We start from the raw sequence: 13554 nt of genomic DNA, 5'->3' as shown, positions 1-13554 counted from the left end.
TTTTTTTTTTCCCACCAGTCAGGCTCTGCAAGGTCTAGCTAAAGCTGTTGCTTAGCTACAGAGACGCTTGCAAGCTATGGCTGACTGTTTAGAAGCTGTCAACAGGGTTTGTTGCTAGATACGGAGCTCAAAAGCTTCCGTATGTTTTAACATTAGCGCTGGTTTGTCCGGCAGTCTTGATGGGACAGCTCGGTCCCGTCGGTGCCGGATAGCACAAAGTTTCCTGTAAATCGGACAACAACTTCCTCCAGAAGCTGCGCAATAACACGATCTTGCTGAGAGACTCGGCATTAAAATACATGGAATGGCGTGAAGTTGCCGTACTTAGCTGCGAGATACCCGCTAAACTTGCCAGAAAAAGTTAGGGCTTGTCCATTCAAGTGGAAGTGAAGTTTTAACTAATTACTGCCAAACAACCTCGCTGGCACTGAAAATTAACTTTTGCAAGCGTGGAGTCTCATTCCTTCAGATTTTAATTATTAGAGTTTTGTTTTTTTTTTTAAATTTAAATTTTTTTTTAAAAACTTTTTCTTTGTCTTTTATCTCTCTCTCTTAATCCCATCTTTCCTTCCCTCTCTTTATTTTACTTTCTCTACATGATTTGACATGGAACTAGATATTCTAACTTACACATCCTGGTTTAGACTCTGCATGTCTCAGTAAGGATTCTTCAATCTGAATGGTTAAGGAGACATACCGTCGCTTGTCGTGTTCACACAGACCCCAGACCCCCCTCTAGAGGGCGCCGTGCTGTTTTGGCTTTCTAACAACCGCAAGTTCCAGTGCAGAAGCTCACAGAAATACTGTGGCCAAGTGTAAGTGTTCGTTTGTCGCTGACCACAAAATCCAGGCCCATGTGTTGGAATTTAATGTTTATAGCACTTGCCACGAGGTTAATGATACTATTGGTGCTGTAGTGGAAGACGGACCTACCAGCAAGTACTGGCCACTCAAAGTGCAAATTGGGGGAAGCTGACAGAGCTCTTTTAAAGCTGTAGGAGATATAACGATAGTACAAAAGGCCAAAAGGCCACCTTTTTAAAGTAAATAAAAGATGGTCAATGATGCTAGCTGCAGCAAAGTAAAATCCATGGAAAACTACTTGCTTACATCAACACTCTGAAACACCAAGCTGGCACCAACAGCATTTACTGCAATTCTGGTACCAGCACAATGGAAACTTTGGCACACCATCAGGATCAAAAGTGCAATGCAGAAACAACAGTAATCAGGAGACCAGAGTTCCCAGTCTCAACTGACCTTCATGCTTAGGGTTTCACTTAAAACAACTCATCTTGGGAAGGGAAGGATTCTTTCCTGTACTGTGAAAGTACATCTCTTGGAAAATCAGCCAGTGATAGCACTGTACACAGACTAGAGTATCCACTTCAAGGATAGTGCAGATGTAATGGGAAGAAATACTGCATTTTAGGCAGTTTTAATAATTATTATAATCAGTTTTTTTCCACTTGGTTGGGATTTGAGAGTGACCTATTCTGCTCTCAACATGTTCTGGGGTTACACCACTATTCTTTGACAATACCTGTATGTTTGGTTCTGGGACCCAGTGGGTTTGCACATTGTCCTTTTACCTCAGGTTCCTGGGTTTGAATCCACCCAAGACTAATTGGAATAGCAATCCTCTCTTTGGTTAAAGGTTCCATATGAAATGAATTTTGCACATCTGAATCCAGTTCAAAGCAGGCATAAGTTCACTGAATACAGTCGGAACTTTCAATGTAAAATGACAATCTCTTTTGGAGAGGTCACAAGGAGATGGAATGGGAATGCTTCAATGGCGTTGTTGCAGATCATCCAGAGGATTGGTTAAAATGCGCAGTTAGAGCAAAGAGGGAGCTTACACTACATCTAATTTTGAGGAAAAGATAGCCAATTTAATATTTTTCTCAGTCATCTAATAACTGAAATATAGTGGAGAAGTCCACGAGCAGCAAGTCACCATTTAATTGCAAAGGTTTCAGAGGATAAAATCAAAGGTCTTGTTTTGAGTTCAAATTAGCACTGGTGTGAAGAAATTGAATAGTGACATTAAATTCTGCAAACGTGGCAACGAAACAAGACTATCAATTCATTAATGGTTAACTTCTGTAATTGCTTAGCCTCAAAAGAGTATTGATTGAAGATGGTGCGTTAAAAATTGAGTACATAGGGTTTACAGAATATTTCATAGTGATTTTCATCTGTAGATCAAACAAGCAAGGCGGCATACTTCCAATAATTTAATTGACTTTAAACCATTACACATTGATAAACTATACACCAATTAAAAAATAAAAAGTTATATATTTTGCACCTTGCAAGAAGTTGCACATTTATTTTGAGATACTTTCTATTACTGCATTAGTTTCTCTGAAGAGAGTTTTAAATTCTGGATCAAACATGGACACACCCTGGCCCTGATTTTCCGGGGCCTATGACCGTGTGCGCACCGTGTATGCTGGCCGTAAATGCCCCGCAAGTCCCAGATTTCCGCACGCGATGCGCACGCGTGAACACCTGGAACTTGCTGTTGTGTATGTAATATGTGTGCTACTTTGAACCTATGGACAGGACTGCACTACTTATAGGGCGTAGTGATACGCAGTACCACTCCTGGCCATAGGGGTATAAATAGTACTGTGGGTACTGATCTCCCCTCAGTTCCCGCCTGTGGGCATGAAGTAAAGACCTACGTGCAGTCCCTACCTCCAACCAGTAAAGACCTGTTTGAGTTATACGTTTAAGTCTTTGTGTTAATTGTTCAATACAATACACATACTTAACACTGGCGACGAGTCAGGTTCTTACCCTGCGGCAGTTATTCCACGGCGGCTTCGTCCAAAGACAGGACGTTGAAGAGAGGTTTCAATCCTCAACACCCCACTCAAAACTGAAGGGCAGCAGAAATCCTGACAGCTTCCAGCGACTGGAAGCGACAGGCATTAGGACCCTGAAGCCTCCATAACCTCGTGGGTAAGCCAGAGCCCGGGAGGGAGCGAGCAAGAGCCGCGCGAGCGGGTGAGCCAGAGGCCGGGAGCCGCTTCAAGTGCGAGGCGCAGCGCGGGCCAGCGATCGGGACCAAAGATAAGGGCCGCATTCGGACTGAAAGGCGCGGCGGCTGCAGAAGCTCAAGGTGCGAGAGCCGCGGTGCACAGCGCGGGCTATCGATCGCGGCGAAGATAAGGGCCGCACTCGGGGGCTGAAGGGAGACGGCGTCGGGGGACGGGTGAAGACCGCCAAGCGCGGGAAAACCGCCATTTTGTGGGCGGAGGACGACGGCAAGAGCGGGAAGCCGCCATCTTTGATAACAAGTAAAGAAAATAAAATCTGAGAAATTGCAAATCTACAATGCCTAAACACGGGAATATTAGCACCTTTGATAGTGACCTCGAAGATTGGGCCATATATGTTGAAAGAGTAAAAAATTATTGTAAGGCCAATAAAATTCGTGACCAAGATAAAGCTCTAACATTATTAAATTTAATGGGTGCGAAGACATACGGGCAATTGAAACACCTGTTATCACCAGATGAACCGGCGGATAAGACGTTCGATGAGATTGTTACTGTCCTGAAAGATCATCTAAACCCCACGCCGCTGATGCTAGCGGAACGATTTAAATTTTACGACAGAAGGCAGCTACAGCATGAAAGCAATGCTGAATATTTGCTGGAATTGCGTAAATTAGCGAAATATTGCCAGTTTGGAACGGGACTGACAGAGGCACTTCGAGACAAATTTGTGTGTGGTTTATTTAAACAGGATACACAAAAGCGACTGCTCGAGGAGAATGAGCTGACGCTTGAGAAGGCGGTCACTATGGCAGCAGCACACGAAGCCGCAGCGAGAGGCACGGCAGTAATGCAGCTACGGTCACCGGAGCTCAGTGCACACAAATTGGGTGTGAGTTCTGGCAAATGTTATCGTTGTGGAAAGACAACGCATGATCAGAACCAGTGTTGGTTTAAAAACCAAGAATGTAGAACTTGTGGTAGGCTTGGACATATAGCTAGAGTATGCAGGTCAGGGAAGAAGACCAGCAACAAGAAGTCACCGCAAGGAAAATACGCAAAGGTACACAAGGTGACCGAACAGGAGTCCGATTCAGACGCTAGCAGTAATGAACTGGCTAGCTTAAGAGTACTCAACGCTGGTAAGGGTGCAGACCTCCAGACAATTTGGGTCACTCTTCAGATAGAAGGAGTCCAAGTAAAACTGGAATTGGACACTGGATCGGCATTGACGGTCATAAATAAGAAAGATTACGGAAAGTTATTCCAACATATTCCCCTACAGGATACGGGGATTATATTGAAAACATACACGGGGCAAAGAGTGTACCCCATCGGGAAAATAGAGGTTGCAGTGGTCCACAAGGGCGAAGACAGTCAAATAATGGACTTATATGTGATATCTGAAGGAGGTCCTCCACTACTAGGACGGGAGTGGATTAGGAAAATGAATATGGACTGGCATTTCCTACAAACAATAACGAGTGAGAACTCGGTGAAGATAGTCGGCCCAGACTCTGGAACGGATGATGGTAAGCCCAACTCAGGTGCAAAAGACAAAGTTTCAGCACAGAATTCCACTGAGCAACAACAACATAGTTTAACTGTGGATTCTGAGTCTGGCAAGTCTACTGATGTGCCCATTTCTGAGGGACACCGGGCTCGAACTCAACTCCATTTCAAACTACAACAGCAATTAGAACAAATGCTTCGCCGTTTTGAGCAAGAGTTGAATGCGACGAAAGAGTTCTTTGATATAGAGTTGGAGAATCTGGAAAGACAACAGAAGCAGCTGATGGAGAAAATGGAGCAGGAGCACACAAAACGTCTGATGTCAGAGGAGTTAACGGTCAGCCAACTCCTGCATATGCTGAAGGACAGGACTCTGAAATGGGAAAAACTTGAACACGAACTTCAATATTCAAACGAAAGGGGTTCGGAGCTCTCAAAGGTTATTGGAAGAGCTGAGGTGGCAACACAGACTGAGATGACTGCAACAGAGCAGCCCTTGGATGCCAAAAGTACGCTGACTCACGTCAACGTAGAACAACAGACCGCTGAAACAGCTGCTCCAGTAGAGGGATTGAATAGTCCGATCAATCAATCTCCAAAAGAAGTTGAAGTAGTAAAATCTCAAATGAGGTCATTAGTAAACGACTTGCTGAAAGCCCAGAAAAAGCTGGATGAAGAGGTACGCATGAAGAAGTCTCTTCAGGAAAGATGTCTGGACTTGGAACAAAAGCTGGCTAACGCCCAGCTGGGTATGGAGGAAATAGAAGACCCTCTCGCTGGCCTAGATCAGGACGACACCGAATATTACTATGTCCTGTCCTGCCCAACTTGTAACTTCGACTCCCACCATACAGAAATCATGGAGGAGCACCGAAAGTCTACGGAACATCGGGAGAAGGTGGCTCTACTACGGAAAAAGGAGGAAGAGAAGGAGGAACTGCGCATGCAGCAGGCAGCTGACAGTGGAGCCCAGAAAGTCTCCAAGAAGCAGAAAAGGAAAAGTCGAAACAGAAGATGACCCATCTGAACCATTATTACCTCTACCAGATCACACACGTGGTCCCTCCGAAAGGAGCCAATTCAGTTCGGAAGTTCAAACTGTTAAATCCATGGAAGGACTATTGAATGAGTCACTCCAGCAACGTGAACCGACTACACCACAGAGATTGAATCTGTGAACTGTTTTCCGCAGAGACTGAATCTGTGATCTGTTTTGACATGAAGTTATCTATGTTATTCTGTTATGTAAACCTGAAGTCATATATGTATATATGTTATTACGTTATGTTAAATGGGGAGATGACTGTAAAGCTAAGAAGGGAGGAATGTTGTGTATGTAATATGTGTGCTACTTTGAACCTATGGACAGGACTGCACTACTTGTAGGGCGTAGTGATACGCAGTACCACTCCTGGCCATAGGGGTATAAATAGTACTGTGGGTACTGATCTCCCCTCAGTTCCCGCCTGTGGGCATGAAGTAAAGACCTACGTGCAGTCCCTACCTCCAACCAGTAAAGACCTGTTTGAGTTATACGTTTAAGTCTTTGTGTTAATTGTTCAATACAATACACATACTTAACACTTGCGATCTGTCAAGTGTCAGCTTGACAGATCCACCGCATCCCCAGGAAATGGACATTCGCTGATGGAGAGTTGGGCTGTTTGCGCGACTACTGCCCAGCGAATGCCCCAAAAAATCTTATGCCCGGTAAAAGCAGGCATAGGGCCTTCTTTTACCAGCGTAAGGGTTGAAATAAATATTAAAATAAAAAAATTTTTTTTAATCATTTAAACTTAAAAAAACCTTTAAAATTAGCTTAGGTTATTTTTGGACCCTTCAAAAATGTTTACGTTGATTTTTCAACAAATTATTTTTTGTTTTAAATGTTTAATTACATTGTATTTTAATTAATTTTGACTATGTAATGATTTCTTTTTATTTGAGTTGTGTGAAATTTGTGCTTTTTATGTGATTCCTATTAAGCTTATGGGAATTCCGTATGAGCATAATTGGGATCCCCCTTTCTGATTGGTTGGGCCGGCCCACGTGGTCCCGGGGGCGCTTGCGAAACGCATGTACCCCTGGGATCCATGGGCCTCTACGCAGGCCTACGCCTGGAGGCCCAGGAGCATGAGTCTTCGTAGGTACGGGACCATCAGGTAGGTTCATACTTTTCTTACGGTTCGGAGGCATTCGCCCACGGGATGCCTCCGACTGCAAATTCAGGCTCCCTATGTTTTTAAACATTTCTAATTTTAGTTAAGAACAAAGTTGCATTTATACTCGCATCTTTCACGGTCTGCGGATGTCACATAGCGCTACACAGCCAATGAAGTACATTAGATGTGTAGTCACTCTCGTAATGTACAGAAATGTGACAGACAATTTGCACACAGCAAAGTCTCACAAACATCAATGAGATAAATGACCAGATATGGTTTTAATGATGTTGGTTGAGGGATAAATATTGGCCAGGACACCAGGAGAACTTCCATGCTCATCTTCAAATAGTGCCATGGGATCTTTTATGACCATGTGAAAGGGGCCTCAGTTTACCATCTCATCCAAAAGACTGCATCTCTGCCACTCCTTTAGTGCTGCATTGAAGTGTCAGCCTAAATTATGTGCTCACGTCTCTGCAGTGGGGCTTAAATGCACAACCTTGTGACTCAGAGGCGACAGTGTTACCACTGAGCCAAAGCTGTAGTTATACTGCAGATGAACATTTTGACCAACATTTAACCATTTCATAGGACTATGTATTTCAAAGTACGTACTTCAAAGTATGTAGTTATAAAAACACTTGTTACATTGGATGCAGTTAAAATGGATGAAAAATATTCCACTGAGTGACATGACAACACTATTGTGTTTATAAATTCAGTATCATGGTGTCTTACTTTTCATCCACATGTTACCAAATTTTCATTATTTGTTTTAGGGGTGCATTTTGTAAAACGTCCTCCTATAAAAATACAATGAATCCATGTTTTAGCAAACTTTAACCATTTAGGTTGGAACCATTTTTTCCCAAATCAGTAAATAGAAGAACTCTGGTCACATATTATGGTACTGACTGGTCAAATGGCTGGAATGTCCTCAGACAGACAGCAGGTTTAGTATCTATTCCAATTAGAATTGTGCCCAATTATACATGAATACAATAGACAGCCTTGGTAATAGAGTCGTACCTGGAAGATGAGGTAACTAATCACAAAGAAGAAGAAATATGTGCAGGTAGGAGCTAGTAAGGGAACAAACTCTATTCCGCTGCTGACCAAAACCAAGTTGGTAAGGAATAAGGTCAGAAGTAAATGGACTCTTAACTGCAATAACAAAACTGTTCTAGCAAAAATATTTCCCCACTGGTCTAATACTATTTCCATAACTGAAACACTGACAAAAATCAACCCAACTCTCGAGGTTGCCAAACACAAAAACAGCACCACTACCAGGTACAATACATTCTTGAACTGAACAGCTTGTATCTATGCAGCATTCCTCAGAAGTAGGAAAACAGTTCAGAGACAACTCTGCAAGTGAAAACAATTGCAGTTTAATAATCCTTGGACCACTGACAGATCCAGGAAAGTGACTGTCTCTCCGAACCAAACAGCTCTGCAAGCTTTCATTTCATACACTGTGGAAATGATCAGAATTACAGTAATAAAGTTACTCAAATTTCAGGTCTAGCTTTACTTTTGTAATATTAACATGACAGAAATAAAATAAAATTGTATATATTTTAATTCTGCTTGCCTAGTCATCTCAATTTCCCCAATTCGCTTCATTCCTATTTGCAAAACCTATGCTATCTTTTCTAACCCTTTTCTCTCTCTAAAAATACAACTTTAAACCCTCTTTTTTCTTGTAGGCTTCAACTCACCATTTTGTTTAAACAAATGAGTTTCCATGCACTGAAAACTGGTTTTATGGCCAGTCTTCCAACCAACTGAAAGCCCAAAACTTTGTAGATTGACAATCCTGGACAACTTTTGATGTCTCAAAATAGGAAACGTTTCTGCCGACAAGCAAACTCGTCCAAAGTACCAAGAAGGGTAAAAGCTTTTTCTACAACCTTTTTCCCTCACCCGAGACTTGGCACCATTCTCCAGCCAAGAACGTCGCAGGAGACCTGATGTACCAGGCTACTGCCAATGCTGCTCTGCAACGGTTTGTAGCAAGGTGCATGAATGTCATAGTCAGTCAGATATTTGGACACCAATTTTCCTACCCTATGGCAAAGCACCAAGATTCCTCTGGGAACTTATTGTGTTGCCTATCATGCGGCACATATTAAATTAGCTGAATAATTTAAACAAAATATATTGAATTCGATGTCTTGTGATTAATAAAAATTAAGCCATCAAAAATAGAAATTTGCCTTTTCTAATAACGTATCAGTCATAAAAACCAAACTTGTTAATACTTCCCTTATACACAATGTACAGCACGCACAACCTCAATAATAGATGCATAACAATAAATCATTTCCTTACAAAGAAAAACATTCTATGGCAAAGCATCTCTCAAAATATCTACAGAGGGCGCTATTAAGTAAGTAAATAATAGTCTGTGTTTAGTTTTTTTAAAAACACAAACTATAGCCAATTCTTAAATAAGAATTATTTTAAGTATTCATTTTGTTGCATAAATTTCAAAAATCAGCCAAAATTAAAAAATGAAGTTACTTATGTAAAAAGATGGACAAAATTACAAATAGAATTGCACAATGCCAAGACTAAAATAAAATATTCACAAAATATTTCCAGCAAATTTTAAATGGGCACCTTTCCCTTTCTCGTTAACTTATAATTAACACTGCCAAAGTCTGGCGAATATTACTAAAGTGGTTGGTATGTGTAATGTATGCAAACCACCCATTGCTGTGCTCTGCTGAAGTGAAGATCTAATTTACAGCCTCTCTCGGGCACTTCACTGCTTTTAACTTCAAGAAAATAGCAGAATTATGATGACACTAAACAGAATTATGATTCAGAGCACCTGCGGTAAATTACAATACCTGCTTAACAGGCAAATAAAAACAGTTTCCTCATTTTTATGTGCAAGGGGGGTGCTTTAAATGAGATTTTAAAGGCACAAAACACAACCATGTTTCTTTGTTATTTTCCAGAGCAATTTTATGGCATCTTTATCTCGTAAACTTTGCAATGATAACAGTACCTGTCCACATAGAAAGGGAAGCAAAACTTGGTCAATGTCTGCAGAACTTCCTGTGGAGAGAAAACAGAGAATTTATGCATCTTATGGGGCCAATAAATATAATATTAACTGCACCATACAATTACACCTTCCTCTCTCCCACCCCCCGCCCTCACTCGCTCCATGACAAAATGGGAGACAGATGAAGTAGGGCACTTATCAATTATAGAAAGAAACAGTGAGCAGTCAATCACTTGTAATAATAAACAATATCAAACTTCATTAAATATGGAAAAAATGATCAAGATTCACACATGAACAGGCTGCAGGGGCTACCTCACGTAACCTCCTAGGGGATTGGAGGTTGGGATGCTGAGTGTTAACACCCCTCCTGGGACTCTCTTCAGCCTGACCATATGGATCATACTAAATAACACCAAACCACATGGGCTTATCTTGGCCCAGACTGCCACTGCTGCCAGAGCTTTGGCTGTTACCTAGAAACAGGGGCTGATGGGATTAGAAAACCAATGGTAGAGTATGACAAAAGAGAAGACCACAAAAAGCAGCATCTCTTTTCTCCAGTCTGTCAGTTTTTTAAGCAATACAAAATGGTAGGCACGTGAAATACTTAACTGTTTTTCATCACAAACGATGGTTTAAAAAAAGTATGGTTTGATTTTTAAATTACATGCTACCTGACAGCTGCAACATTAGATTATTAAAAGTTTAATACATATATAGTTTTTTTTTAAGTCTTGAGGTCAAGTTTCAAGCGCCTACTACTGGGACAATGCAATCAATAAAAATGCTGTGGAGCACATTACCTGTGTAAGCAATGAGGGGGCAGAAAGGACAGGGGTAGTTTGGAAAAAAAACATCTGTTCAGATAAGGGATCCTATGCGGCAAAAACTGAAAATCCAATTTAAAAAGCAAACTCAAACCTCAAATAAGAGAGATTGCTAATCTCTGTCTTTTTCCACTTTTGTAAAAATATGTACATTAGACTATATTAAATTCAATATATTCGTATAACATTTAAGCCAACATTATTAGGGCTTTTAGAAAATTATAAATTTAGGTTACTTGAAATCTTTTTCCTCATAGCTACAATCTTTTTATCCTTTATCAGGTTAAACACATTTCCCACTATGCTTTAGTACTTGGCAGCACATCAGAAATCAAAAAAACACTTTAAAAATACATTTAACTATCGAACAGTTTGATAGTATCAATTTCTTTTTAAAACTGTTTCCTTCCTTTAAAAAATCTATTTACCTTCAGGTGAGGTAAAATATTTTTTTAAATCCTCATTATAGCAAGATGACATTTGTGCATTTGCAGCTTACAGACCATGTAGTTTACTCTACACAAACAATTTTCATAAAATGGTTTGTAATGTTAATTACATCTTCACTTTATATTCATACATTTTACATGTGGATGAGAAATAGCTAATTAAATTTTCCTGTGGTCCCAGCGAACCAGTTCAAGCTGTGGCTGGATTGCCTAAAGCCAATTTGAACCTTCCTGATAAATTAAACATTACTTTGCACACGTAGCAGTTCTCTTACCAGTGCTCTTGAATGCTGAACACTATAAATTTCTGGCAGTAACTTCGGCTTAAACAGTCCGTGCACTTAGTTGTGCAGTCATCGCAAATCATGTAAAACATATTTTATTCCTTCAACAGGTTTTCTTGCACAAATGTTTGTTCTAAATCATACAATGTGATGCTGCTGTAACTATAGCTGTAATCAAGTGACAGCAAAGAATCAGTCTTGTGATCCATTACCCCCTTTACCCTGTCAACCACATGTTGTAACAGACCAGCCATCTACAAGCTACCCTTGGTACCTTAATATAAACTCTCTGAATTCTGAACTATGAATTGCTTCTGCCGCAAAAGTAACCCCACTTCATCGGGTCCCATGCCAGAACCACTTCAGAGACAGTGCAAAGTAACTGATACGGGATTGCAAGCTGTATCCCACCAGACACCAGTTCACCCTTCTCCCACCTTCCAAAAAGTCTCGCACTCTTCATTGATTGTATTCACCCATATCTTTTTACAATTATCAGTTCCAATGCACTAATAAACATTAAGGGAATTCATTCAGCACACAAGAATTGTTTAATGCCTCATAAGCCCAGATTTCTAAGTTTATCTATTAGTTTTCAATACTCTTATGAGATACCATCCACTTTACCCATACATACTTTGCAAAGGATAAGGTAGCACTGAATGTTAAAAAGGATTTTAAGATACTGGATTGTTGTTCACAGGAACTACATCATTATAGAGGAAACTTGCATTCAAAAAAAGTATGCACATAACTCAATTTTGTAGATTTAAAATGATTAAATTATATACTTTATAAATATCATAGTGTATATACCACCAGACAATGTTTTAAACAATAAAATCTGGGCTGGGCTAGATCCTGTGCTGACTGACAATGAATTGGGCAGAAATCTAGTCCATTTAATTAAATGCATTCAAACAGTTTTCTAGTTAAAATCAGCATGGTCTTCTTGTGCACACTAAATTTGAAAAGCAGATCAAGTCAATGCATGCAGGCTAAATGTCAAAATGCATCCTAGAGAAGATGTAAGTTGCATTTTACCGAAGTAACTTACTCATGGCAAAAGAAAATTATGAATCAACCAAGCCTGGTGAGGTTTGAACACACAAAGACAAACAAATGAACAGAGCAGTTAACAATGTATCTGTACTATATGTTATGAAGTATTGTATAGTTAAAACCAGCATTACTTCGATATAGAAAATTGCAGCAAAATTACTGCAATAAATCATTAAAGCAATAAAACATGTTAAATATAGTAGTAGCTAAACTATATGTACATTTTTAAGGATTCTAAGACTACACTTTTTCTGAAAATCCTATTGTTTCTCATTTCAACAATCATTTATTTTGTGATTTGGTTTCTGGCTTGTTATTTTGAACAGGAAACTGGTATGTACCATGCAGTCACATTTGCAAAGAGTAGGGCATGATCCATGTCTCTTGTGGGATTCAAAGCAGCCATGTCACTGCTGGCTTTAGGACATGCACCACCTGTCTCCATTCCCCCAGGTTCCACTCTTATCATTATCAAACTACTGCTGACATTATAAGCTTCACATGCACTGTCTAAAATCCTCACCGATCAATATTTCCAACCATACACATATTGATGACTACAGCTCATCGATTAAGCTAGCTTCAATTGCAAAGTTTTGAGCAAAAATACTTAAAGATGCTGACTTCAAACAAAATGCTGCTGTGCAAAATGTTCGATTGGTCATGAATTTATTCTTCTCATTGATATTAATAAAGATTCAGAAATCAAGAATCAACCTACATTTCTGGACAAGTTTTTAGTTGTCCTCTGACTAGCAGACGTTTATAAGCTGGATGTAAATGTTTATTTTTAAACATATACTAGCCTCTCTCCAGGCCCAGGCCTTCAGAGCAACAAGAATGTACCTCCAGTTGTTCAAGATTAAGAAATTTTACAGCAGCAATTCAATAAAAGAGTTTCTCTATCACGGTCAGAATTATCATTCTATTCATTTCTTCCAATTTTTTTTCATCAAACAACTTAAGGGAGCTCTACTTTGCAACTGAAATCCCCCCAGGTTAATGACTGGATTTCGATTTGTGTTAATTGAGCCCCTTTGAACTATTCAGCTCAGTAACACCTCAAGCCAGTTCTTCTGTTTTAAATAGTGAATGCTGATGACCTAATCAGAAGTACAGAAAGAGGAAAAACAATTTTAATCATAATTTTCTAACAGATTTTGTTTCAAAGGATTGCTGGTGGTGGCAGTCACTCGTTACTTAGCCTCCCAAGCTCAAT

The 13554-nt window shown here is 40.0% G+C and overlaps 1 protein-coding gene across 5 annotated transcripts in view; it reads right to left on the bottom strand.

Annotated features, from left to right (window-relative positions):
* dennd1a (DENN/MADD domain containing 1A) overlaps positions 1 to 13554 on the bottom strand; it is a 517876-nt gene that overhangs the window by 334164 nt on the left and 170158 nt on the right. For all 5 annotated transcript variants that reach the window (XM_085965678.1, XM_085965676.1, XM_085965677.1 and 2 more), the window contains exon 4: positions 9711 to 9760. In XM_085965678.1, the coding sequence (XP_085821804.1) occupies positions 9711 to 9760 (50 nt within the window). The remainder of the gene's footprint in view (positions 1 to 9710; positions 9761 to 13554) is intronic.

This window comes from Somniosus microcephalus, chromosome 23, assembly GCF_052327205.1.
Source record: "Somniosus microcephalus isolate GS21.2 chromosome 23, FLI_Smic_1.0, whole genome shotgun sequence".
NCBI lineage: Eukaryota > Metazoa > Chordata > Chondrichthyes > Squaliformes > Somniosidae > Somniosus > Somniosus microcephalus.
Note: the sequence above shows the minus strand (reverse complement) of the source record. Positions and strands in the feature narration are given on the sequence as shown.